Source organism: Apus apus, chromosome 3 (genome assembly GCF_020740795.1).
Source record: "Apus apus isolate bApuApu2 chromosome 3, bApuApu2.pri.cur, whole genome shotgun sequence".
In the NCBI taxonomy this organism is placed as follows: Eukaryota; Metazoa; Chordata; class Aves; order Apodiformes; family Apodidae; genus Apus; species Apus apus.
Window position 1 is genome coordinate 72,360,341 of NC_067284.1, and position 27,508 is coordinate 72,387,848.

The following is a 27,508-nucleotide window of genomic DNA, read 5'->3' on the forward strand; positions in this document are numbered from 1 at the left end:
ACATGAGCAGCCCGGCTCAGTAGGTACAATGCAGCTTCAGTAACATAAATGACTGTCAAGGATAAGTATGTAGTCAAACTTAGTTCACCAGACTGACACTTCCTTTGCAGGAATTTTTGCATTTTTAAATATCATAGTGAAGCCTTTTGAAAGTAATTAAGTCATAATAATGAAACAGCTAGTAGCACTTACTGAGACCTGATACATTATCAGATACACACTAAGGCATTGCCTTACACAGAATCAGGAAACTCAAATTAATTAATGTTGAAAGTAACAAATACAGAATTTAATGGAGATCTCTGTCAACACATTCATCCATGTTGTATATATATGCATGTATATACAGTATATATAAGATACATGCATATATATAGTATAGATAATAATATATAATATAAATATGTATATATAGAAGAGATGTGGTATAGATTAATTTGCCTTTGCCAGCCCTATTAGTAAGACCCAATTCTAGATGCTTTTCTGTACACTATCTACTTGAAAATACCTGCTGTGGTGAAAAAGCATCTGAATAAGTATTTCTTCCATCTACTGCTCTATTTTACCCAAGTTTGCAATACTACTGTATATTGTCAATGCACTCATAGTTTATTTTCTTCCTGTGATTGCTAATGCAATAATATTTCTGTGTCTAATCTAGCAGTAACTTTACACTGGAATTAAATGTCAATTTCTACTTTCCACCCCCAAAATTCTAAATTAAACGCCAGTGATATCAACCCCTTGCATTGAGGCAAAATGCAGCCACCAACCCACAAAGGGACATTCATTAAATAAGCCTTGCTTGTTTGAACTGCAACACTGCCGTCACTGGAGCTTCACTTGGGTGACTTAAATAAATAAAAATAAACCAAAGCAATAAACACCATGTTTTATGGAGCTGCAAGTAAAAAAATACATAAAGATACATATATATATATATAAAAGAGGTGCTCCTAGTGAACTTGGAAGATTAGACTTAAAAGCTGCCTCTCTCATTCCGGAAGACTTCTGGCCCACACTGCCCAATGCCATCTCTGAAGGACAGTCATCTGTGGGCAGCAGGGCCGCCTACACAAGTGTTTGCCCTCCCCTTTGGCACTGCAGTGAGCTGCCCTTTGGTAAACAAAAACAGAGGAAACAAAACAATGTTCTAAATTAAGTCAAGTTAGAAGTGTCTGAGTGCAACAGGAATCATGAATTGCCTACTAGCATCTCAAGCAATATAAGGCATTTGAAAAAAAAATAAAAAATACCCTGCCTCTAGCCCAAGGCTTTGTAATATACAGTTATTTTCTCTAAGGAGCTAGATTTTTCTACTTCTGATGGCATTTCAGTGGCCATGTTATTCAAAGGTCTGACATGAAACCATTTTTTTGGTTTGTTTTTTTTTGTTTGTTTCTTTTTTTTTTTTTTAAAGAAATAACTCACACCTGTTCAAAGATTTCAGGGTTTCCAAAAAATGATACAATTTTAGAATCATCGTTGGCAGCTGGTTGACAGAAAAAAAGACAACATTCACTTTAAATAACCCTGAATTTTGTACAGTTGAGTAAATTTAAATTTGTTTTGCTTTAAGGTCTTCCAAAGTTGAGGCCAATACACTGAACAAAAATATTAAACTATCTATAACCCTGTGTCAACATATGATGCTACTGGGAATGGTAAGTGAATTAATTTTCCAAGGAAAATTAATTACTTATGACTTACAGTTGTAAAAGCAAACAACGTAACTCTGGATTAGGGCACATTTAATTTCTGTTTGGAGTAGCGATTAAATTAATTTCATATAATTCATGGTATGTAATGGAAAGCAGAACAAAGATGAAATCTTAGACAATGACTGACACAGAAAAAAGTGTATATTTATGTTCCTGATCCAAAAATAAAGGTCACAGATATTAATCACTGTCTAGCAAAACATGATTTTAGTTTCTAAACTTATTTTTTCAAAACTGTTTATTACAAAAAGTGTTATTAGCAAGATAAAAATCTAAAAAGCAACCAATTGCAAAACATCAGAGAAATCTTGCATATTATATTGTCTCTTAGTGAAAAGAGACTACAATTTTCAGTTATACCTATTATATGACAACTGTCATGGAATTATTACAAGGAACATCAACACCAATTTAAACTCATCCTACATTAAGTTCATCTTTAAGGAAGAGAGGAAAAATTTGATCACAGAGCCATTATTTAGACAAAGATGTACACTAATATTGTACTAAAACGTAAAATGCATTATTTTTTTTCAGTTACTTACACTTAATATAAAACAGTTACTGAGAAAAATAAATCCATAGTTCAAGTGAACCTGTGAGTTCTTGCAGCATTCCACAATTTCATATTTCTTCAAACTTACTAAAAATAATAATTCTACGTATTTAGTGAGAAAAATATCAAGTTCTTATTTTACATATCTACCACTAGAACTACTGATATTAAGAAAAAAATTATGAGTTTAAAATATCATAATTTTAATTGTAACTTATGATCTCCTACTGAAGGTGAATATGAATCTATTGCTGATTCCAGATTTTCAGATATCAACTCAACAACTGCTGTGCTATGAACACACAGAGAATCTCTCAAAAGTACAATAATATTAGTATTTTTCCTTATGAGTCAAATGAACATACTGTTAATTCATGAAACCAAAACAACAGATGCAACAGATGACGGCTGCACAGCAACCAGTGACTATGGAATTCCACTAACAAATAATATTTACATTAATGATGTTTAAATTGACCCCCCACACACATTCAAAGCAAGTGATTCACATCCCCACTGCGACTTTTACCTGACTTTGGACAATAAAGAGATGCTTTTGCTATAGCTATAATTAAATAAATGTTATCATTATAATACTTATATTAAAATCTGGCTAGAATTCATAACATAGCATTGTAAAGATTAACTTACTTCACATAAAAGATGAATATTTGAGACTGAAACGCAAGTTCTCTGAACACAAATATCACATCATGAATATTGGTAATGCCAAGAGTAATCTGGGGGTGTCTGGCTGTATTTTACTATAGCATTTTAAAGAATGTTTCAAAAATGTAAAGAACTTAAATATTGAAAACTTAATGGACTGGAACAATTTTTCAATGCTAGAATTGCATATTTTCACTTAAGGTTATTAAACACTTGAAATGTAAACAGGAAACCCAAACACATCTCACAGATTTCAGAAGCTGCTCAATCTTTTGGAATAAAACTTTTGGAAATACAGACTTTATCACCCTCTTTTCTGTTTCAGCTTTTAGTCAAGTGTTTCCAAACCGATCGGCCCTCTCAAGGCAATTTGCAGGATCCCAGCCTTGCAACTCCCATTTTGCTGCTCTTGCCACCTGGTTCCCACGTCAGAACAGTCTCTCAAAAGAGTTTAAATCTGTCTGGCTGGACCATAACTCAGCTCTCCTGTGTTTGAACTAGCTCTGCCTAAGTACATTTATGGAAAGGCAAAAAACACAAACTGAAATATTAACCAAGTCTGCATAGAGGGTATCCTATACCTGGCCAACTCTGCTCAGGAGTTCCTATCTGCCACTTTTGTGGTATTATGGAAGTAAACAGCCTTCACACCTATTATTTGCGAACAGTAACACATAGAATTTTAATCCAGTTAGAGCAGAAATCATACAACAGAGGTTTGCACCAAGTCTGTTGTCATATGGCGACAAAAAACTGCCTAACAAACTTCTGCCAAGAGACGTGGTAATTAAGAGATCAGAAGCAAACTGACAAGGGAAGGCAAATCTGTCCAGCAGCTGTTTCCTGTCAGCACTCTTAGATCATCCCACCTCAGTATAATGACACTTTTGAAGCTTCCCTACTTTTGCTAAAAACTTCAGCAGCTCTATAAAACCCAACATATGCAGATACAAACTCTCTATTAATAATAAATAGCAGTGATGCAAGGGGGGCATTATTAGCAGAAATGTCTAAAATTTACCTGCAGTTCAGGTTGCTTACAAAGGCAAGCTTTCAAATGCTGTCTACAATGCATTTCTGGTGACAGCAGTGAAAAGAGACGCAGTCCATGGGCAGCTTCATGAGTGACATGTGCAGATGTGGTGATGCCTGCTGTGCTTTTGCACTCTTTGTAAATACACATGCACACATTTTCCTTTATTTCCTTAAAGGGGCAGCATTGCATCACAGTGAGCTGGTACATCTTCCTGGAGATGTCGGTAAACATATACAGTGTACTAACTAAAAACTGTAATAATGCAACTCTTACCTGCTTTCTGTATTCCTTTGTTTTGTTGTAACCAGCCATAACAGAATAGCAAAAGTTTATTGTGCTTTGCTGATGGGACAGTTGATTTCTCTTACCAGCCAGAGAACAGGTAGACACAACCAGAGAGACTCCTGTCAAGTTACAGGATATAAACCATCCCTGGCAGCCAGCAAAACTGCTGCAGAGGATTAAATTACACAAACTTGCCAGAGGTGTAACTTATTTGGAAAGGAACCTTAAGTTTTGCACACCTACTTAACTGGGGTGGGGAAGCATCCTGAAAACATTATGAGGTGGCTACATCTCCATGACAAAGCTGTCTGCAAAGACTTCGTTCCCATAGATGTCAGCCAGCTTGGTTCACAGTGCTTTACTTTTCAAAATGAGAAGCACATAATTTACTCTAAAAATGGTGCGGAGCGAAAAGCACACATTTTCCTTGCTTTCCTTGCAAATCTAATGCTTCACCACTACTACATAACACATAAGGATCCTTTAAGTTGCTGGGTGTTAGAAATCTTTCACCAAGAACGAACTTCACTAGTCTACCTATCCATTTATTTTTTGCATAGACCTTTTCCTTACTGACAAGACACTTTTTTTTCCTTACAGTATACTGCAAAAAATCCTGCAACAATAGTCTCTATGCAGGAGCCTATAGGTTCACAGGAGAGGTTTAAGTTTCCTTTATTGAGGAGCAGAGCTAAGAGCACTGTGAAATCCTATCCCATGAGCCCCCTTTTTCAAGTCCCAGTGAGTCAATTCAGAGAGAAACACAGAAGCAGTCCAGAATGTCTAGTTACTGTCATAAATTTTTTATTAACAATGGCAACATATCCTTTAGTCTATGTTGTTTAGGAATTTATATAGTATCAGAATAACCAGTTTCTGTCATGATACCCTGAAGTTTCAGCAAGACTCCAGTCCACCAGTATAATCCATATTATAAATTTTTTCACGCTAAAGTACACTCATAACTAACTGGTTGCCATATACTGCCAAAAAGGAGTGACACTCATTCATTAATAAGTGGGCTAATTACAGTGAGATACATAGCTGTGTACACTGGTATCTTTTGACACTTACTGTTTAAGCAAAGGTTCTCTTTACACAACCATTTCAGTGTAAATACAGTGTAAGTACAGAAAATCATAAGCAAGTTGACAACACTGCAATTATAACATAGAAGATCCATTCTGTGCCTAAGTGTATGTAAAAATTCAGAGTTGTAATATAGGAGGAATGCTGAAGTATTACGTAGACATGCTGTTCAACTGGGTGTTGAAACCAGCAGCATACAATTCTGACCAGCAAACAACATTCCTGTTGAATAGAGTTTCCACAGGAGCTACACAAATCACACAATATAAAGCACTACTCACCTAATAAGAACATTCTATTTTCTTTATTAAAAAAGAAAAAAAAAAAGAAGAAAACAGAAAAAAGTTCCAAACCAACACAAATTTCTTTGAATAAGCTTAGTAAAGCAAACTCAAGTTTGAGGTTGTTTTAACAATCACACCTCAGAGATTTAAAAGACACTCTTGCACATCATATGTCATCATATTCTCACATCATACATGAGTGATTCTTTCATGCTATCCAAGTAACACACCTAACTACTCATATACCCTATGGGTCAATTAACAATAAAGAAGTGAAATAAAGTTCTTAAATACTCAGTGAAAAATCTACATTTTCAACCAGCCAGCTCCATCCAGTATTTTACTCTATGTTATGAAATAAAAACATACTATGTACAGAGTGTATAACCAAAATCAGATACCAAAGGGATATTAAGCCTATTGTATTCCACCATTAAAATCTGTCTGTATTTTAAGAAAAAATTAAGACAAAGCCATTCTTAAACCACACAGCAATTCAGATTATGATGTCTTGCTTGTACTCACCAACTACTTCACAGCTTTTTTTTGCTAGCAGCTTCCTATTTAAACACTTTTTTTCAAGTTTCCACTGTTAGAGAAACCATTTACCCAAAATACTGGTTTAGATAGTAAAGAAATAACACCTAAAGTTTGTTAAGCCTCAGAATGGCTTAACAAACAAAGCTAGCAAAACCCTATCTTTGATAGGGTTTGTAAAAAGAGGCTGACAAGCACCTGCAGTGCAACGGACAAAGCAGATTCTCTTGTGAAAGACAACAAACTGAAACAATGTATAGGCTTGTTCAACCTACAGCTAAAATATGCTGACCCAACTGTATTTGGTCTTGCTCTTGCACTTAAGAGACACCCTTGAGGTCTCCAATTCCTGTATTTCTAAAATTTTACAATAGTTCACCTCCCAAATATCTCCACAATTAGTAGCTATTAAGCATTAATATAAAGTCACTTTGCCTCAGATGAGTAATTTTCACAATGGGTGTGCAGAAAAGTAGTAAAATTTGAAGTTATACTACTGTCAAACATGAGGTTAATGCTACACTTTTCTAATTCCCATCCTGTCACTACAGGCTCCCACTGGAGGTTTAGAAAGACTTGAGAGGTGACGCCACACACACCTTTTGACAGAAGACAGTGATTAAAGAATGCAAAAAACTACAAGGGTTGCATGCAATTTCAGCCTCAGGAGAGGCCATAAACACCCACCACTGCCAATCAGTTCTCCCTCACCAGCACAAGAGTGCTTTGGCACTGAGGCAGGGAAGGAAAGAAGCAGAAAGTGTCCTTCATGGCTTTCTGGGAGAAAGATAAAAAGCCTCCCTCTTTTCCAACAGGAACTGAGATACAACTTCAGCGAGATGCATTGCTCTTAACTATCTGGAGATTTTAAGCTGGTTTATATCCACAATAGCATACTTATGACAGGACTGGTCCTGTTAAGGAGGAAGCATATCTGAATAAAAGTGTTCCCTAAAGATGCATTATTATTTAATAAAGCATACTTACTTTGGGGAGGGGAGGAACTCGAGCCTTAAAAGGCATACCAAATTGCAACTCAAATAATAAAATGTCCTACAAGTAATCATCAAATGCAAAACTTATGCACTTCAATAATGAGGAACATGAGGAGGAAAAAGGACAAGAGGGACAGAAAAGGCATTTCCAATGCTTATTAGGCATTCTCATTCAGTTTTGTTAAATTCCTTTAATCAAGATCCTCCAGCATTATATAGAAAATAAACCAAGAATTAGCTCAAGCATGTTTTTTCACTAAGAAATTGCTACTTAAGACTGTTTAAAAATCTTATTTGATACAAAATGTTCCAGGTACATCTGGAATCAAGTATTCTTTCACTCAGAGGTTACAAAACTACATATATTATCTCCCAGAAAATAATTTTCCAAATGTGTTAAACAGTGAAGATGTTACCATGTACAAAACTGTATAGGGAAATTATTTTTGCATTCCGAAAATTATAGAGACTGAATAGGATGTTAGATTTTCAACATCAGACATGGTGCAAATTATTTATTATATAGCTTGTCAAAAACTCTGATCCTTCAACACACACCACAGATTTTGTTCTTAGGTTACAAGCAAGTTTGAGCTCCATCTAGCTCTTTCCCTAGAAGTTACTAGGGGAATTCTATAACTATATTCTATATCTATATCTAATATCTGGGGATTTTGCACATTAAATGAACAGCAAAAGACCAAACAAACTTAACATAGGCTCTTAGCATTAGTTTTCCGGCTTATAATACAGATTTAGATTTTGACTTTTAAAAAGTTTATTAATTTAATCCCCTCTTTAATTGAGGCAATTTGTCTTTGATAGGGACAGGTAGACAAAGTTTATGCTAGTGCTGCTTTATTCTCTTATCAAAAATTGTGTTTCTATTTGAGAGGAAGGCATTCTTTTGTCTTGAGGCATCTTTTTTCCTTTTAATTCATTTTCTTTGCTCTGGAATTCAATTCCCTAACCACAATCTTCGTGAAGCAGCTTTGTTCTCAACTCTTATCTACATCTTCAAGATCATTACAACTGTAATGGCAATTCATCAGCCAAAATCCAGCTTGCAGGATAATAAAGTCTTGAGCCATTAACTGCTTCTTCCCCAATAGGAATTTAGCTTTGAACTGGCATAGGGAGGTGGCAAAGCAAACATATTTTGTATCAGACAGAGTCTGGGCATCATCTTCATGTTCAACTACAGAAGAAATCATAGCAATATGGCCTGAAGGTGATAAATTAATTTTGGCTAAGTTCCTGGCTGGGAGGAAAGAACAATTTTCCTAATGAGATAAAGATGAAGGAAGACGAGGACCTTTAGGCAACTGGAATTTAGTCTGAGAGAGGCCCTAATAAATCAGGTTGTGCTTCTCCGTGTTTAAGGAAATACCTGTTAGGAGATCTGGGGCCTGTTTATTTTTCTCTGACAAACCTGATTTTCTTGGTAGTGCACAAACTCAGAATCATAACTTGAAAGAGAATACAAGCAGGTGGTCAAGCACAAGTTTCATTTTTGTCATCATCTAAAATAAGTAAACAGAAATCCCAGCTAATGGAACTCAATTTACAGAGATTTCCTGCTACGTGGAAACTCATATTTATGTACCCAAAGTATTTGTACCCAAATGAGATTTACTTGGAAAAATTGTACTAGAAAAAATTGAAACCACCAATATTCTTGCAAACATGCACATCAAGTATGAAGAGGCCAAGTGGAAGGGATCCAAAATCTCATGGAAGCAGCAACTACAGAAGACTCAGTTGCTTCACCCAGTACTCTTGATGGGGCACACCCTCTACAGGCTTTGAGAAAGCTCATTTGTGAGCAGCAGACTTAACATATGACCACTTCACTTTCCTGTAGCGCTACTGTAATTGTTGATAGCAGCAGCTCCTTTCCAAAGGGGTCACCCAGCTGAACGTACAATGTTCCTTTGCCACAGTCCCATAACAAAAGCTAAAATCCTCACCAGGCAGCTTTCTGCTTCAGCAGTCTCTCACTTCAACCTGTGAGAAAAAACTCCCAGAAAAGACAGAGAAATTAATGTCTCTGCCATTGCCTTTCACATAGAGCAGTTTGGGATTCTCTGTCTATCGTAAACTTATGGAGGGGCCATGTCTCAAACAAATCAAAACTCGGGCTGTCGTGAAAGCCCAGCTCCACTCCTCCTCCCTCAAACTATGCTGCCCCTCTCTTATGCTAACCCAGGACATCATGTTGCCTTATGAGTACCAGAAAAGGATTGGGCCACGTGGACAGGAGTAGCAGAAAAGGCAGGACCACCCCTTCAGGAAGCTCAAGCTTTGATCAACACACAGTAAATGCGCAACCATCCCTCAAGAAGCCACCAACCTGCCTATGCCATACAGCTTCCACCATGAACAGCAGCAGCACACAGCCCTGCCTCTGCCTAAAGAAAGGAGAGGTCAAGCACAGGACTAACCGATGTCTATCCTTCAGGACAAGAATACCAAAACTCTAACCAAAAACTTTGTCAGATTCTTAAATATCAGTTCCAGGGTGTTTAAGAAAGGACAGGTCATATTTAAATGCTAGGTTTATAGTTACAGTGGGCTAAGAAAGTAACCACCTCTGTGAAAAGCCTGTTACATTTTTTATGTAGACTGCACAATGCACGTTTCAAAAAAATTAGTAAAAAAGCTACAGTAAGCAAACAGATTATAAATTAAAATGTAATAAAACTTTTCAATTTGTCCTGGATAATACAAAATTCTGTACCTGATATACTGAGATTATGAGCTTCTACTTTAGGACTTCCTGCACAACACAATGGCTTTTTCTGAGATGCCAGCAACTGACTGTTCTCTCTGAAGAAAGACCAGTCATAACAGCTTAATTCCTCTTCTCCCTTCCTCTCCCCTGCCAGGAGAGAGCTCTCATGCTGAAGAGCAGCAGAGCTTCTGACTTTGCTTCCAAGACTTCAAAATTTGCTTTCAATATTGTTACATAGAGCTCTAGTACTGCAGAAACTTCTGTATCTTTGAACAAGCTTCTTACTTAAGAATTAGATACAGGAGGTGTATCTATCTTGGAGGTTTTTTTTAAATCACGATGAAACTTAAAAGTACAGATAGCTGGGAAAGAAGAAATTTTCAAGTCTATCACAACCAGACTTTTAGGAATTATTTCTCTGAAACTTTTCATATAACCAGTTTGGACATGAATTAATAACACAGCTGGGCATTTACTTGCAGAACATCTGAAGTGGACCAAGAAGCTTCTCTGAAAGTGCCTGGAACATGGTACTGCTCTGTTTCAGTGCAAAGTAAATGATGCCAGCTTCAGTCTTAGAGGCAACTGTGAACTGCTGCAATAGGTTCATCCCAACATTTGTGTGACAATACCCTGCTCCCAAAACCATACAACCATTACCAACTCTATGCCTTTTGACTTTAGATGTATACTTGTACAACATGCACATGGACCACAGTAGATAGCATGCATGTGAATCAATACCATCAGCTACAGCAATACAAGCTCCTAATACTTATGAAATCACAGTATATTTCAAACAGTAAAATATTCAAATTTTAATTGATTTTTTTTAAAAAAATTGATTTAAAAAACATCTTCTCGAAGCACTAAGCATTTCAAGATTTTTTTTTTTGTTAAATGCTTTTTTCCTTAAAGCAAGGAGCAACAAAAATCTGTGCTGCTACTGTGACAAATGAAAGTAGTAGGTCTCCACAAGTAAGGGAAGCAACTATGCTTCAAATTGAAGCTCCTCTTTTTGCCAGATGACCATCCCCTGATTTATAGCTGCCCTCATTAAAGCACATTTTTACTGAACTCTGGATACATATGTTAAAGAAATCTACAGTATTTCAGCCCTTCAACCTACTTTTCCTCAGAAACTATGGTATAGTTCATCCTGAAAGATTTGCTAGTTAGTTTTACTGCTGAGTTTTGCAGCTAGCAAGCAACAAGAGTACATTTTATACTCTGGTAATATTAGAAGAGCCTGCAAAAGCAGTACTAAGCTCTACCTTAAGCAACTAAAATGTTAACCCCAGTTCTTTAAAAACAAAACAGGATATAGACTTCAAAGTTTTTCATAGCACCTTTGTTTGTCACAACACCTTTAGCACCAGCAGTCAAGGATTCTAGGCTGCTAATTCTATCCCATTAAATCTTATGTGCTAATCTCAAAGCACAGACCCAGATGGTTCTGTTCCGGATTCTGTTCCAGCCTTTCAAATTTACTCATAATTCTATAGTTTCAAAAACACAGACAAGAGTATGTGCTGAATTTTCTTTTCTTTTTAATTTTTTTTTACTTCTCTATTTGCTGGGACTTAAGCACATGCATAAATGCTTTCCTGAATCAATGCCAATATGCTATAAAATGACAATAACTTACATACCACTTCTCAATACCACTCACTTTGTAAAGATACTTTGAAGGTAAAAGTTATTTCTCAGAAATAACCTACAAAAATGTATAAAAATTGTCAAACATTTTCCAATTCAGCTTTAGTAAATGAAAACCTTGAAAACAAATGCTTTCATTACAAACTTCTAAGAAGGAATGCACCTAGTAGTGCAAATTAATGGCTTCTAAATGGAGGATCAATATTTCATTGTATTTTACACAAAGAGCTACAACCCCATTGCTGTGACAATACAAAAAAAAGAGAAAGCTTTACAGATCAGGTTACCTGTCTGATTTGATGTTTTTAATAGACTATACATCTGGCTACAGCCATTTCAGTCTCAATCCCAATCGTTAAAAGTAGAGATTAGAAAAGAGGCAGTCTGACTTCTCTAAGTATTTACTACCATTATATCAACCCCAGAAATGTCTTTTAATGGAGACATAACTAGTCGACAATTATAAATCAGCATTTTGATGTTGCTCTGTATCATGATAGTCAACCTAGATTAAACGATTTGTATGATCTTACCTGATACATTCCAACTCCTATGTGTTTGGGCTCGATTTTCACGAGCTCGGCTAATGGGTCTTGGACACGTCTAGCTATGGAAACTGAAAAACAGAATTATGAAACAATTAGGGTTTTTCTCTGAAAAAAATCACAATAATTTTTAATTATTTTGGATATTTTTTTCCATTTTTTAATTTTCTATATATTAAATATCTTTTTTTTACCTGGAAATAATCAATAATACAGCAGAGTCCTTTTTCACTGTTAAGACACAGGACATGAAATTTACATTAATCAAACTTTCAAACTGAACAATTCAAGCAAAGACCTAAAGAGATTTCAAACTGTAATCGTGACATTTAAAATATTAGGCCACAGAGTTAAAAAATAGAACTGTGTACACTATTTCTTTCCATTGTATCTGTACTAAATGCACATGTAACATTTAAAATTAAATTCTGAAATATAACCTTAAATCACAGATATGTAGAAACAAAATTCAAAAAAGAATGGACTAACTGTTCACAGACTTATTTATCTAATACAGTATTTCCTAAGGTACGTATTATTTACTTATGTATTATATATTCATAAAATTCAACCATAAAATTAAGTGTTCCCTTTGAAATTTTTTTTTGAGCTTAACTAATATAAATTGCATACCGAAACACATCAGTTTGCAATCTATGATCACGATAAGCTCATTTAGGGGAAAAAAAACAACCCAGCAATTTCTAACATTTTTGGTGCCATTAAGAGAACATGGGAAGAACCTTCCGCCTTCTAAATCCAAATGTTGAATCAACACTGCATTTTTATACCCTACACTTATTGATAAATCCTTTACTTAATGAAATATCAGAAAAAATACTTATTTGCATATGTCAATTCTCAGTCTTGGTCTAATTCTACAGATACCAGGTTGCATTTAGCATTTGCAGCTGTGCTCCCTTCCAGATATACTCAACTAAAAGAGTTCTGTTCTACCAGTATCACATTTATAAACTTTCTTCTCCTGAGTAAAGACAGAACACGTTAGCTGGTTTAGCAGTTCTTCAAACATACATTCTACCTAGTGAAGTAAACACTGATGAAGAACAGGAGTGTCTGGAGGACCTGCAAGATATTGCAAAAGCCTTTCCAGAGATCAAAAGCCTTTGCAAACCCAACAAAAAACCCAAAATACCAAAAAACCAAGGGCAGGCCTTGTTGCTAAAACTGCTTTTCCTACCATGTGCACTTGCACAAGAATGAGAAAAATGTGGTGGAACAGAGAAAGCTGTCATCCTTTATCAGCTGTCTCTAGAATCACCCCCACAGCTGGCACTAGTCATTTCAAGAGATATGTCTGAAAATTAATTTTACATTTAAATTAATTTTTAAGCAAATCAAGAAAGTGTTAGAGAAAGAACAGACAGGAGACAGGAGTAAATATGTGTATGCATGGTGGTTTGGTCAACAATACATACATGATGTTCAAATAGGAAAATCAGAAGTATTTCCAGTGGTCAATAGCTGATTTTATACAGACACATACACACACATATGTATAAAATCAGGCTGGATGGAGCTTTGAGCAACCTGGTCTAGTGGGAAGTGTCCCTGACCCATGGCAAGGGAGTTGGAACTAGATGATCTTTAACATCCCTTCCAACTTAAACCATTCTATGAGCATGATTATCATATACACATTTTATATATATATATACACACTCTCTCTCTCTCTCACTATATATATATATCTCAACACCTTTACAGAATCACAGGATTGTTTAGGTTGGACAGACCACTTGAGGACAGACAATCTTGTCTAAGGCCCCTGCTGAAACAGGGTCAGCTAGAGCAGGTTGCCCAGGATCATGTGCTTTGCATAACTTCATGGATGGAGACTCCACAATCTCTCTGGACAATCCATCCCAGTGTTTGAAAACCCTTTTTGTGCTCAGACGGAATTTCCTGTGTTCTAGTCTGTGCCCCTGTTCTGATAGGGAACGCTACTGAGAAGAGTCTGCCTTTCTCTTCTTCATTCCCTCCCATCAGGTATTTACACACATTCATAATATCCCCGAGCCTTCTCTTCTCCAGACTGAACACTCCCAGTTCTTTGCTTCTCCTTGTATGAAAGGCACTCCAGTCCCTTGATGATCTTTGCAGTCCTAATTTAAACAGAAACTACCACATCTGTAGGGTGTTAAAGATATCACAGCATTTCAGAAAAGGACTTGACTAAACATTGAGACTTGAGGCCAAAATAGTAGACCTAACATTTATTGGCAATGCAGACTCCTCAAACCACAACTGCAAAGTTTATCCATTAAATGCAGCATTAGAGATTTCACCTTTCAAGATCCACTCTCCTAAATGCACAGTTAACATGAAGTTCACTGCTCGGTCATGCAAGACTTTTCATACCCTTTGTTATCCATTTCATCGTATGCTGACAATGGCAATTTGCTAGCTAGGTTCAGAGAGCTCTGTGCTGGTGACATCTGATATGCCTGCTTCTCTGAGAAGTTCCAAATTCAATGGCTATCACAGATGCCTTCTTGTCAAAAAACAGCAAAAAAAACAACATCACAAAAGCTTAATCAGTGTAAATGCACCAGTTATCACTTAACAAGTATAGCTTAATGTAGAAATGCTTTCCTATAACTGCAATTCATGTTAATTTCTTTGAAATTCTAGTACCGATCATCACTCACCTAACAAAACATCAGTGAAAGTAGTATTGAGCCAAACTAGGAAACATTTAAAACTACATATTTTTTCTGAAAGCATTTATGTTTATATACAGGTACTAGACTTCCAGAAAGCTTTCTTAAACTCAACTTGTTTAATAGCTATACAATGTTTTAAATAATTTTCTTTTACTTACACCTAATGGCAAAGCAAAACACAAAAAGTTGCATTTTATATCAGGTGAGAGCAAATATCTCTCCCTGTCCACATCTACTTTCAATACATCTTTTAAAAAAAGACAACCACATGGACATGTCAATACAGGAATTCTCCAAGCCTAACTTGCTCTTGGGAACCTTTAATTAGAAAGTAAAATTTAAGACTGCTTGTCATAACAGCTAGGTTGACAATGCCATCATGTCCCTAGAAGGCTTTCAGCAGAGGCACAGGACCTGATCCAGCAAAGCACTTCAGCACAGATGCATGTCTGTATTCCCACCAGAACCAGAAAAACTATTAATATACATAGTTACATAAACATTTAAGTGCTTTCCTGGATCAGGCCTAATAGTTATAGTATCGAAGCATGAAGATCAGCTAACCATCAGTTAAACGTTTAAGGGACATTTAAGAATAGCTGACCTGCAGAATTCCCACTGAAGTAGCAGTTTTACTCCAGAACTTTTCAAATTAAAAATAAAAGGGAGTACAATAGGGAAAAGGCAAGAGTTGTTTGCATTCTCTCTAGGCACAAATTCAGCCAAGATTAGCATCTACTGTCTCCTGTACAGATAAAATCATTTTTTTCTTTGCTACAGTACTGGCACACCACAGCAACAGATAGATCTTTTTATGGGGCAATGAGGCTCCACTCTGGCAAATATGAGGGCTCTGCAGAAATGCAAGGTTTGCCACCATGGACCAGACAAACACAGTAAAACTTGGTGGTCTTATGTTTTTCCACTTAAAAATTTAAAATCAATACATTTTGAAATGTGGGATTTTTTTTTAATATTAAACTACTTTACACTAATAGAGGTATTGCCCAAAATTGTTCTTTTTTTTTTTTAATATGCTTTAAATACATTTCAGGAATAGCTAGAAACCATCCATTTTTAGATGACTGACAATGAATCAGGTAATGCATTCTCACTTCTACAGTTACTAAGATATGCTTCACCTTTGCTCAAGCAAATACAAAATAAATTATATGTATGCAGAGCAAAACCAGAAAATCAGATTTCTAAAAAGTAATCAGCAAGGCTAAACATGAAATGCTTGAGATGCCATTCTTAAAATATGCTAGTTAAAGTGAAAAACTACAAAAACCTATTCAATATCAGAGTATTAAGATCAGGATGACATGTCCCTTTATTAGAAAAATCACCAGAAGAATTGCCCACTTGATAGACACAAAACTTCAAGTTGTCAATTAAGAAGAAAACATTATTGCAATACTAGGAAAAATAGTAACATATTGTGCTGCCATGCAGTAAATCCATGTAAAATTTTAAAGCTTGAGGGGACAGGATGTCCCAGGTGGTCTTTTGACTTTAACACAGATGCACTTTGCCTCCCAATGGAATGAGAAATAAAGTTGGTTACAGAAAGCATAGTTGCTGAGATCCTGTCTCAACATTAGGTCGTTCTCTGACATTTTGTAAAAAAAGCAGTTTAACTGTTTGGTGGGCTCAAAGTAACTCCATACTTTGGTTATTAGACAAGACAAACCCATCAGATGGTTAAGTATTTTTGCCTGTTGGTGATGAAGTGCAATGACAGTGTGGTGAGGCAAAAGCCTCCCTAAGAGTTGCTTGCACAACTCATGTAACTCTGAGTCTCTGACCTTCACAGAAAATAAGGAATTCTACTAAAATGTTTTGTTTCCTAATGGCTAATGAACAGATATGCCCTAAAGAACTTGCAAACACTTAATTATCTGGCTCCTGCTTTCTTAAAAACATCAAATCTCTCTTTATTCCAAACTGCCAAATTTAAAATTAAATACTATTTTCCTCACACATACATGTCACACAACTTTTCTTTTTACTAATGCTTTTTACAGCAAGTGATAACATTTTTCACATGGATTAAAAAGGAGAGAGTTAACCTTCTCAGACTTAAGACTGAAAAAAAGTGCCTACTCTCAACAGTGACGGGCAACAACAACATTGCAGGCTTCCAACTATTCCTCTAGATGGTATCTGTACAAGTGCCTGTCAGATGCCACTCCTAAAATATACAGAATTACTGCTAAGTTCTTAGTTAGGCTACCTGCCTCGTCTCAGTGAAGGAACAAAGCTAAAGCAATCATTATGGCTCAAATCAGATGTGCACACTATTTAGGGTGCAAAAGCAACTAGAAATCTTGTCAGCTATGTAACAAGATTTATTATAAATAGTTTCAAGTATTGTGCCTGCTTCAGGGGCAGCCTGCCAGCCTCTGTGTTCAGATACTCACATATTATAATGTTCTCCTTTTGCATTGTTCTATTTAAACAAAAGCTGAATGGCTGTAGATAGGGAAAGAGTGAAAATGAACATAGAAAGTTCTGCCAAATGCAGCATGAGAGACTGCCAGGAGTGATTACGGGTGGAAGAAGAATAAAAAAATATTTCAATTTCTTTTAGCTACAGTGGCATTCCAATGTTGCTTGCCACTGCAAGTAGAAAAACACTCTTGGCTAGAAGTCCAAGACAATGGCATTCCTTCCTTTAAACACATGAGTCTTTATATAAAGGGTAAAAATGTGTCCAGTCAACAACTGTGACAGTTTAGCTACTTCACATGAATGGGAACACTTGTTTGTGCTTTGAAACAATGCGAGGCCTGGTAGTTTCACAAATGTTTTACAAATATATATATTACAAGCAGAATCTATTTGGCTATAATTACTTCAGTCTTAATTTTGTCATAATTGAGAATATTCTGTATTTTTATAATAAAATATTCTGTTCCTGCTCAGACATACTAGTATAACATTCAAGTAACTCATCCCCCATCCTACTTGAAATTAACTTTGCACCTTAAAAATCTGGGTTGGAACTTCAATGTCAATAAAAAATAACATATGAAGGTAATCACAGGCTACCTTACAAATGCATATGTAATTACTGTCAATATATCATACCAGGATAGATATGGCAACATTACAAGTTACTTAAATCCTTTTATAAAGCCTATTATTGTGTCCAAGATCAATTACTCTCCATAAGTATCTGCAATAATGTTTACTCAGTGATCGATTGTTCAGGTTTCCTGAGTCCTGGAAGCTTTCTATCCTGTTGACCTGAATTTCACCCTCCTTGCAAAGGATACAGTGAAACGTACAGTAGTCTTTTCATTAAGCATTCTTTCTCAGTAGGTCAGGATTTGTGACACAGTTTTGAATCCTCATACATCTTCTGGGGAGGTTTAAAGTATGCAATTTATTTTAAGCAACTGCTCAACAGCTGCATTTCATCCAAAATTCTTCTTTGGCAAGTGAGCAAGTTTTTTTTAAAAAAAGGTTACATTTTAGTTTACTTTTAACTGCATAAAACTGATAATCTGTTATTTGCCCAAGATTAATGAAATAATGAATGACAATGTTCTATTTATTTACTACAAAAATCTTTAAGAGACATGGCTTGAAGGCAAAAAGGAAGAAATATATTCAAAGAGAAGACCTTGACAAGTGAACATTACAATGCAGATTTTTAAAGTCAGTATTTCTTCTTAGAGGCACTCTTAAAACCACTTCCCTGAAATATTAGTGATTTCTGTATCATAGGATAGCAGCACTTTTTTTATCTAAGGTGAGATGGGATACATATAATCATTTAATTGAAGCCTGATGTGATTCTCCTGTCACATAAATGAATTAATCTTACAGGATGATATAAATTCAGAAAAGTCTTTCCCCATCTGCTCAGCTTAAAAAGGTAGACATTGTCAGTATGCTTTTCACATTCAGACTGCTGGTACCAATTTTAACTGCATCACCATGTCATTGATTACTGTTAATACTAAAAGTAAAAAATTACTTGAAGTTCTGTACTTACAAGTTGTTCATTTACATCAACAACAAAAATTAACTTTTCATAGGTAACCAGAATGTCCTTTCCTATGCTTACAGTAAGAAAAGCAGCTTTGGTGAGTAATGCATCATACTGCTATATTAATAGCAAACCAAAAATCTTCAAAGAGCATCCTCGTGCTTACTGTTCCTTTGGATCCACACTTCAAAGAAGCAACAAAACGTTCCAAGGAAAACACCAACACACACGTATACAGAGTTACATCCAGAGGGAGGGAAGTAAATAATTTTCCTAACTCTTTTATGCTAAGGCAAAGCGGCTTTATCAGAATCCGGACTAGTGTTCTGCTGCTTGAGATCACTTTTAGACAGAACTGGTGGTATATTTTCAGGTTGCTCAGCAGCACAGCAAATAAAAGGCCAAGTCCATCTATTGAACCCAGATCCGTCTGAGACATAAGAAACAGGTAAATGAGAGGAAGGCAAGGTGACCCTCACATCTTTCCACAAAGCATTCAAAGATTACACATCAGTTGCAAACATTACTGTGTGCACAGAAAATGATGCCCAGCTAAAAGCAATACACAAACACACAAGTCTGTTAGCATCCTGAAAATACTGATCCAAAACAGCTGGACAGAAGAGTTTTCATCTGGTTCAAAATGACCTCCTGTTTTAATTTGGTAACAAAGCAGAAGCCCGGGGGAATGTTAGTCAGTCTCGACCTTGCAGATTACAGAAGGTCTGACTCTACTCCAGCTTACTACTACACTCTACACCTTCAGAGGAAACACAGTGCCAATGACCAGTATGTTAATGATCATATACCATCTCATACCCATGACATGAAATTTGAACAGATTAGATACTTGTCTAGAACAACAAGTAAATAATCCAAACATCTGTAACACCTGTGTCACTGGTTTAGGGCAATTCAAGAACAATTTTCTCTCTAAACCCTAATGAAGGCACACATGTCCACGCACAACTGTAAGAGGTCCAGTAATTTCCAGACTATCCACAGTCAGGTACTGTTTTTTAAAGTTATCCACAGATTTCACTGTAAATTCTGTTTAAAATGCCAAGCCTACCCACACCTTGAGATGAGCTTGTGCTCATATGGGGAGAAAAGGAGCAAGCCCCATTTTGTTTCTAACCATTGCATCTTTTCTCTTCCAGTGGTGTATTCAAACTCATTCTTAAATGCTACAGAATACAGCAGATGAAAGATGGAATACAATTGCATTTTGTACTGCTGTAATTGCACACAACCCAACTAGATGGGCTGGCAAAATTTTTGAATGCATAAGAATTCAGTGTTTACTTTCCTTTCTTCTAACTCTGAAAACTTTCGGAACTTGCACCAATCGTCTATGATTAGCTGCAGAAAAAAGCTTCCACTTAGGAAGCAGTATGAATGGTTTAACTGTAATACTTCTGTCCAATAAAGTTTTTGAAAAATGACCTTCTCTCCTGAGTAGCCAAGGGGGAGTAGTGCTCTTTTAAGAAGATAAAAGAAATTAGCTCAAGAAGACATGAAGGCACTATGTCCCACACATCTAATCATCAAATTGTTTTACTTTCCTTAAGATAAAGTCAAAAGAAATTATATTTTTCCCAATCTCTACCTTCCACTTGCTGGTTGGTATGACAGCTCTGAACTGTATGTCTCTATCTTTAACAGCACCCCAGGGAATAAAACCCTGTAGCATGACAGTCGCAAAGTCCTAACAAGCCCCCAAAGCCTATAAGGCTTTCTTTTGCTAGGAAAAGTGCAAGTGGTGTGCTGAACTTTGAGTGTGCAATAATCCAATGTATTGTGCCCTGTGGAGAGAAGACAAGCAGATGGGATTTGACAATGTTACTGCAAGCTGTGCTGTGTGACCTTTTGCTCTCCTTTATCCTCAACAATCATCCTTTAAAAGCAACATAGTTTCTATGTGTTTCTACAGATCATACCTGTGCACGCAGCATGACACACATGCTCGCCCTGTTAGAATTGTAAATATTTGCAAAAAAGTAACTTTAGGAACTATTTTATCTACATTCATTGCTTTCCTAACTGGGTAACACAACTGTGTGGCCTTGACCGAAGAACCCAGGCCCTTCATGCTTCAGTGGAAAATAGCATTTCTTGGGAGTTGTTGCATAAGACAAGCCCATGTATGTTACTCTTTTTTCAACACCTGAACACAGATTTGCAAATTAAAACCCAAATGCATATAATTGCATTAAGGTATGGAAATAAATTGGAGATGCTTAGCATGAGATCCCTTCTAACAACTGATGATGTTGATGTCTGAAAAGACATACCCCATTTTCCACCTCATCTCATGCTCAAGCAATTCCATGTATTCAGGTTTCCCTACATTTTTATAAATCAATGCAATGAAGCACATTAGGTTTTTATTTTGCTTTTTAAACAGTGAAAGAAAGAAAAAAGAGATTGCTTATTTGACAGAGCAGTCATCTCAAAATAAAAGGTAATTCATCAATTTAATGAAATGAAGGCATTTGTCATTTAATATAACTGAGTGTATATTGAAACCAGGGTAAAATCCTAGCATGACTACTGCCTCATAGTGATTCTCCATAATTTCACCAGAATTCAGCTGTTTCCTCTCGTTCTTAGAGCTATTAAGTAACATTCACTTCATCATCGTATCTACTTTAAGAGGTGGAGAGGCAGCTGAAGAAAAAAAATTCTGATGTGAGCACATGCCAAACAAGTGGTGTGTTCATTACCTTCTTAGTACTATGGACAACAACAGAACCACCACATGCTGACAATACCATAAAAAGATTCCAAACATCCAGGAAGTACATAAATTCCGTGTTTGTGTTTGTCTGTCCTTAAAACAGGAATCACACCTGCTTACACTTTCTATATATTGCATGTGTTCCTCCACAATCTTCCCATTTTGTCTAGCCAAACTTGTTCTGCCAACAGCTCTTCCAACAATAAGGAACTATAAAAGTGGAGAAGTGGCAAGAGAAAAAACAACAACACAAAAACAAAACAAGAAGTACACTGATACCTGCAGACATACATTTTATTTCTTGCCCCAGAAGCCTTGTTTTCATTAGAGAAAAAGGTTCTGCCCACCAAGATAAGCCTTTGGGATCGACGTATAACAAAGAAGATAATCAACCTTTGGAAGACTATTTAATTCCAGAGTTCATAGGACCAGTGACAAGCAAAAACCGGTTGACACTGTGTGTCTGTGACTACACCTGTTTGAGGGAAGAATGCCCATCACTGAGTTTAGCTTTTTTCTTTCAGTCATGCAAAGAATACCACATCAAGACAGTCTTCTCAGATACTCTGATAAGGAAAGAAGACTCGTGGCAAGGCGAATTACTGGTAAACGTGAAAGGCAAAGTAACTGTTCACTGAGCACGGAACTTAAAACTGCTTCAAAGGGAAACTTAGATCCAGACTTTCCATCAAAAAAGGCACAAGCAAATCTCAACCACACAGACGAAGAGTAATCCAGAAGATTTGATTTACAAGTTCCAACAAAAAACTCCTAATTGAAGTTGCCACGAATAAAAACTAACCAATGCTCAGATAAGAAAAATGCCATACTGACGGCAACTGAGAAAAACAAAACACAAAAAAAACCAAAACCAAACAAAAAAACTCAAAAAAAAAAAACACCACAAAGAGAAGAACAGAACAGCCAAGAAAAAAATTAGTCTGACTTCTTTAAAAAACTCCTCCAAATTAAACATTTGACTCCTTTTCTAAGAAGGTGGCCAGAGGACATGTCAGGGCAGAAACAGAACTGCAGTCACCACTCTCACAGCTTCTTCATTGCCGTTCCACTAACCCTAGAGCAGGCAATAACAAAGCCTCAAGAGGGCACATAATAATAAGCTTCACAAAGATGATCAACATCGACAGCTTGCTAAACACCCTTTTTATGGTGTCCATTCTCCCGTTCAACAATTTCCACTCCAAATCTTCAGCCTGTTCTTAGGCACAGCTTTTGGGAAGAATTCAAGGAAGCTTTGCATTCCCGTCTCTGTCGGGTTGCAGCCCTACTGCAAGTTCATCCAAAAGTCCCTGTTACTGAACTCCAGTGGCTTGTTCTCTAGGCAGAACCCTCCTAATCTGCTGCAGCTGAACTTCCTCAGCCTATCAAGTAGGAAATCCTTTTATTACTCTGACCTATAAGCCTCTTATCTCCTAATTCCGTGAGGCTGAGAAATAGCTGTTCTGCTCATTAATTCTACAATGACTGTCAGAAGGAGATATACATAACTTCTCACTCAAACACAAGTCACTAGGTTTCATCAAGTTCTTCACTAGCTACTTAGTTGAGTCCTACTCCACAAGATTTTATACGAACTGCAGCAGCAGTACAGAAGCTTTGCACTTTCCTGAAATATTCAGACTTGATGCTAGAAAAATTTTAAAGAACCTAGTTCAATGTAAAAAATTTGTATTAGGAGCTGATATCGCCTAATATGAGAAAGAAGGCAGAAATCTCTGGAGGACAATTCTAAAATTGGAGAGTCCCTACTCCATTCTCTGCACTGTAGAGACCAGCAAATTGTTTAAGAAATGAGCTTTTTTTTTTTTTCTTTCAAGCAAAAGCATTTTTGGCTAAAAGTGCTGTAACTATGACTACAAAGACATTTCACTATAGTTTATACATACACCATTAATTTATAATGAGACCTTTCTTAATAATTTACTATAAACTCGTGTAATCCATGACCTTCAAAGACAGCTCGAAAGGAAAAAAATAGTAACTGTTTGAGTTCTTGGCCTAACTAATATCTTTAATTAGCACCCCCAAGAAATGGTAAAGGTTGCTATATAAAATATTCAGTCAAGGAAAAATGAATAAGGTAACATTTTTACCAGAATTGATGTACTCTATTTCTCTGTATGAAGTGCAAACTTACTACAAACCATTGCTAAACAGCACTGTAAATATTACAGAGATCATATCACAAGATTTGAAAATACATTCTCATATAATATGGATTTTTTTTATATTTATGTACCTGATGGACAAACAGGCTTGCCCGTGTAATTAAAAAATTCCCAAATCCTTCTATAAAGTTTGTGTGGGGAAAAATGTTAGTGGCAAATTATGTTAAGATCACAGATATCTCACGTCAGTTGTACCTTTTATTTTAACTATAAATGTCACACTTCATCATGCAGCTGTCAGCTTCCTTTAATGTACTAAGTGCTATCATGTAAGTAAAGAACCTGACATGATGTAACGCAAGAATTAAAATAAAAAGCAAGTCAGCTTTGACACCATGTCACTTTTCTGTTTGCTGCATATTAAAGCAAAATCTGAACTACAAGACAGTCAAGAAAAAAATTTACAAAAAACCCCAAACATCAGCTAATATTTCCCTCTAACTTTGTCAGATTTCTGTGTTCAGCTTTAAAAAAACATCAAGAGCTTTAGAACAGCTAATTAGAAATCAACAGTAAAATAGATCAAGAAAGCCTAAAACTTTTAGAAAGATTCTATTGTAATAAATACACTTCTGTTCTTAGCTCTATAACCACCAACATCCACGGAACTAAGCACTTATTCTTCACTTTTTATCCTACACCTTCTCAGTTTCTATCCACTCTGCAGTATTGCTGTGGCATGTTAAATTTGCTAATGCTTTTCCAGACCAGATGCAACAGGACTTAAGTCATACCTGAAGCAATTCCTAGTAATAATGGAGAAATTATGAACTCCAGAGTAATTATACTGAAATTGGTCATGTATTACAAGTTTGATTTTCACTTACTGCATTTGATGTACAACACTAAATAAAAGTGTTTGAAATTTTCAAAAATTAACTTCTGAAAAAAGGAAAATCATGTACAACTGGAAAAGTATATAGTTGATAATTAGATTTCCTTCTTTACAGTGTTTTTTTGTTCATTTACATAAATTGTAAACCCAGATATAATATATTCTCAACCTAAACCTTGGTCTAGGGAAAAGTCAGTGCCATCTCTATCAAATACAGAAATGTCATATGCCAAGAACTCGCTGTGGCCACATTGTGACACATTCAAAACCTGTAGCCCAGGAAAGAAATAACCAAATAACCACAATGGAGTCTGTTTGCAGGCAGGGAGGAAAGAGTGAAGAGGAAGAAAAAAAAAAGAAAGAAAAAAAAAATATAGAGGCCAGTCCTGCAAAAGGAAAGACTTATACAGACATTTAAAGAATATTCCTGTAAATTCACTTGAAATATCAAGTTAATTCTAAGCCCTTTTCCCCTTTGTGGAAATAAGAAGAAAGAGGAACATGGGGTGTCTTAGAAAGTTTTACCCCAAATATCCTGTAACTTCACAACTGTTTTCTGCTGACCTACTTCTACACCTTCCTCAGGATTTCAAGGCCAGTAATCTGCTAAACTAACAGTAAAATTAGGAACAGGAACACTTAGTCTGGGAAATATTTCTATATGAGACCATTACTGCATTTTCAAATGTGCTTTGATTATGACAGTAAATCGCAGGTAAACCAAGAAAATAAAAAACTGGGGTTAATAAAAACAAACAAAAAGATACGTAATTAAAAATACACAAATAAATAATCCAAAATAACCTCAGACCTGTCCTAACTGCTGTCTCCCAGTAAACCAAATCCATGAGTAGAATTTGGACAGGACACCAACAAAGCTGCTAGGAATTCGATTTGTAAAGACTGCTCTTTAACCAAACACTGCAAAATATATATGGCAACACTTGTACATTTCTAAGAACTTGGGCTGTATTATATACCTCTGACATTTATGCTCAAGTAGATAATTTTTTTAAAAACTAAAATTATATAGTATTTCTTGAGGACTATATTCAGCTACATGAAGACTTCAGAGTGAACACAATGAATGCACACCTTTAAATTACTTGTTCTATTCTCACATATTTTTCTAGCCATTGAAATGTGTAATTATTGCTAGAGGCATTTGTATACACCCGAGGGACAAGAGAAGGAAGGTTGTAACTCTGGTTGGCACAGACACATCCAACTGTGAAAGTTTATGAAATTAACTGGCTATATTAATCCTCATAAACTCTCCTGTACCAGTCTACTGAAGGAATTTATCCACAAAGACCTTAATGTTACACACCTTAGTAGAAAACAATGTCTTTGATTTGCATACCTAGGACTTTAAATGTGAAATGACAGAAGAACTAAAGTTTAGAAGCAAAATATCCAACTCTTCATTTTTTATACTTTTGACTATTATTATACCTAATACTATAAACAATACAGTCTGAGAACAGAGACTTGTTGAAATGCTGAAATTCCATGTTGAAGCTCCATGTTGAAATGGTGATAAAATGAAATACCTGCACTTCTTAGGTTAGGGTCTAGGTCTGGCATTTCCTTGGATGCTTCTGGACTGACGCTGTAGATAGATGCTCCTGCTTCACTGACAATGCTGAAAAATAAAATCACAAATAATTAAACATCACATAACTTTTAGAGTTAGCAAGTGATTTAATTTAATATTTGGATTTTTTTTTTTAAAGCCTCTTGTTTTAAAAATATTTTTAATCAACACAATACTTAAAAATTAAGCCAGCAGAGAAAAAGGAAAAGATGTCCAAACACTCCTCCCTGACCTACAATATCCATTCTTTTTCAATTCTGGCCATATCATAAATACATACTGTGCACTATATCATCCCCTGTAGTAATCTTACAACAGAGAAAATGGAACACAAGGAACAAGTATTACCAAAAGTAAATAGGTAAACCAGCTTCCATAAACAAAACAAAAGCCTACCTGACAATTTCATTAAAATCACCTCGATTCTAGTGTTTAACATCAATTTGACTATTACACGAACCCAAGTTATGAGCATGCATGCACACTATCTAAAGCTAACTGCCTAAAATACTCAGAAAAACTCAGCCTGACACAGACGGAGCCACAGAGCTGCAGCTTGCTTCTCAGCGGCATTTAATACCGTCTTCTCCCCGCTCTCACTGCCATTCCCAAAGAAAGACAGACTGCATGTCTTCAATAACCTAACTACAGTTCATGTATCCTCCACACACCTTCAAACTCATTCAAGTAATGATGAAAAACTCCCCAGTTCAAACCACAACACAATTAAAAAACCCTTGAGTGCTCTAGGTCCACTCAAGAGAAAACTGCAATCAAATATTCATAGTCTAAGTTTATTTTGAGCTGTGAAATTTTGACACCACTGAATCAGCAGTATATTTCTTCAAATAACTTCAACACAATTTGAACTTCAGACTGATAATTAAGGCATCATACAACTACTCCACTGGAGAGGAATAACATCAGTTTCAGAACCATTTTTATTTCTAGTATTCCACTTTTAGAATAACATTATCTTTGCCATAATGAGGAAAAACACAGTTCAGACCTTTCAATAAAAATAGTAAATTTGCTTCGTATTGTTTTAAAATTAGACTATAAATTTTCATTTTAAGAACATTTAGTAGGTCAAATATTAAATAAAGAAACTGATACCTAGAAGCCTCTCCCTTTAGAAAAAGCTGGAGAATTGCTCAGCACTAAAACACACTCTTCTTGAGAGTTCCAAGCATGTCACCACTAAGTAGTATAAAATGCAGGTATAAAAGATATATGTACATTTTGATTGTTGTTTTTACAGTCCTTTTAAAAAAATACATATAAATTATTATCTATTAATCAAAATTAAATTTAGTACAGTGCTGTACATACAAGTCAGATTTTAGTTAC

The 27,508-nt window shown here is 35.9% G+C and overlaps 1 protein-coding gene across 9 annotated transcripts in view; it reads right to left on the reverse strand.

Moving 5' to 3' along the window:
• Positions 1-27,508, reverse strand: part of SRBD1 (S1 RNA binding domain 1) — a 128,459-nt gene that overhangs the window by 37,516 nt on the left and 63,435 nt on the right. For all 9 annotated transcript variants that reach the window (XM_051613072.1, XM_051613077.1, XM_051613078.1 and 6 more), the window contains 2 exons: positions 26,115-26,206; positions 12,099-12,181 (listed from right to left, as the gene is read on the reverse strand). In XM_051613072.1, coding sequence (XP_051469032.1) covers positions 12,099-12,181; positions 26,115-26,206 — 175 coding nt within the window. The remainder of the gene's footprint in view (positions 1-12,098; positions 12,182-26,114; positions 26,207-27,508) is intronic.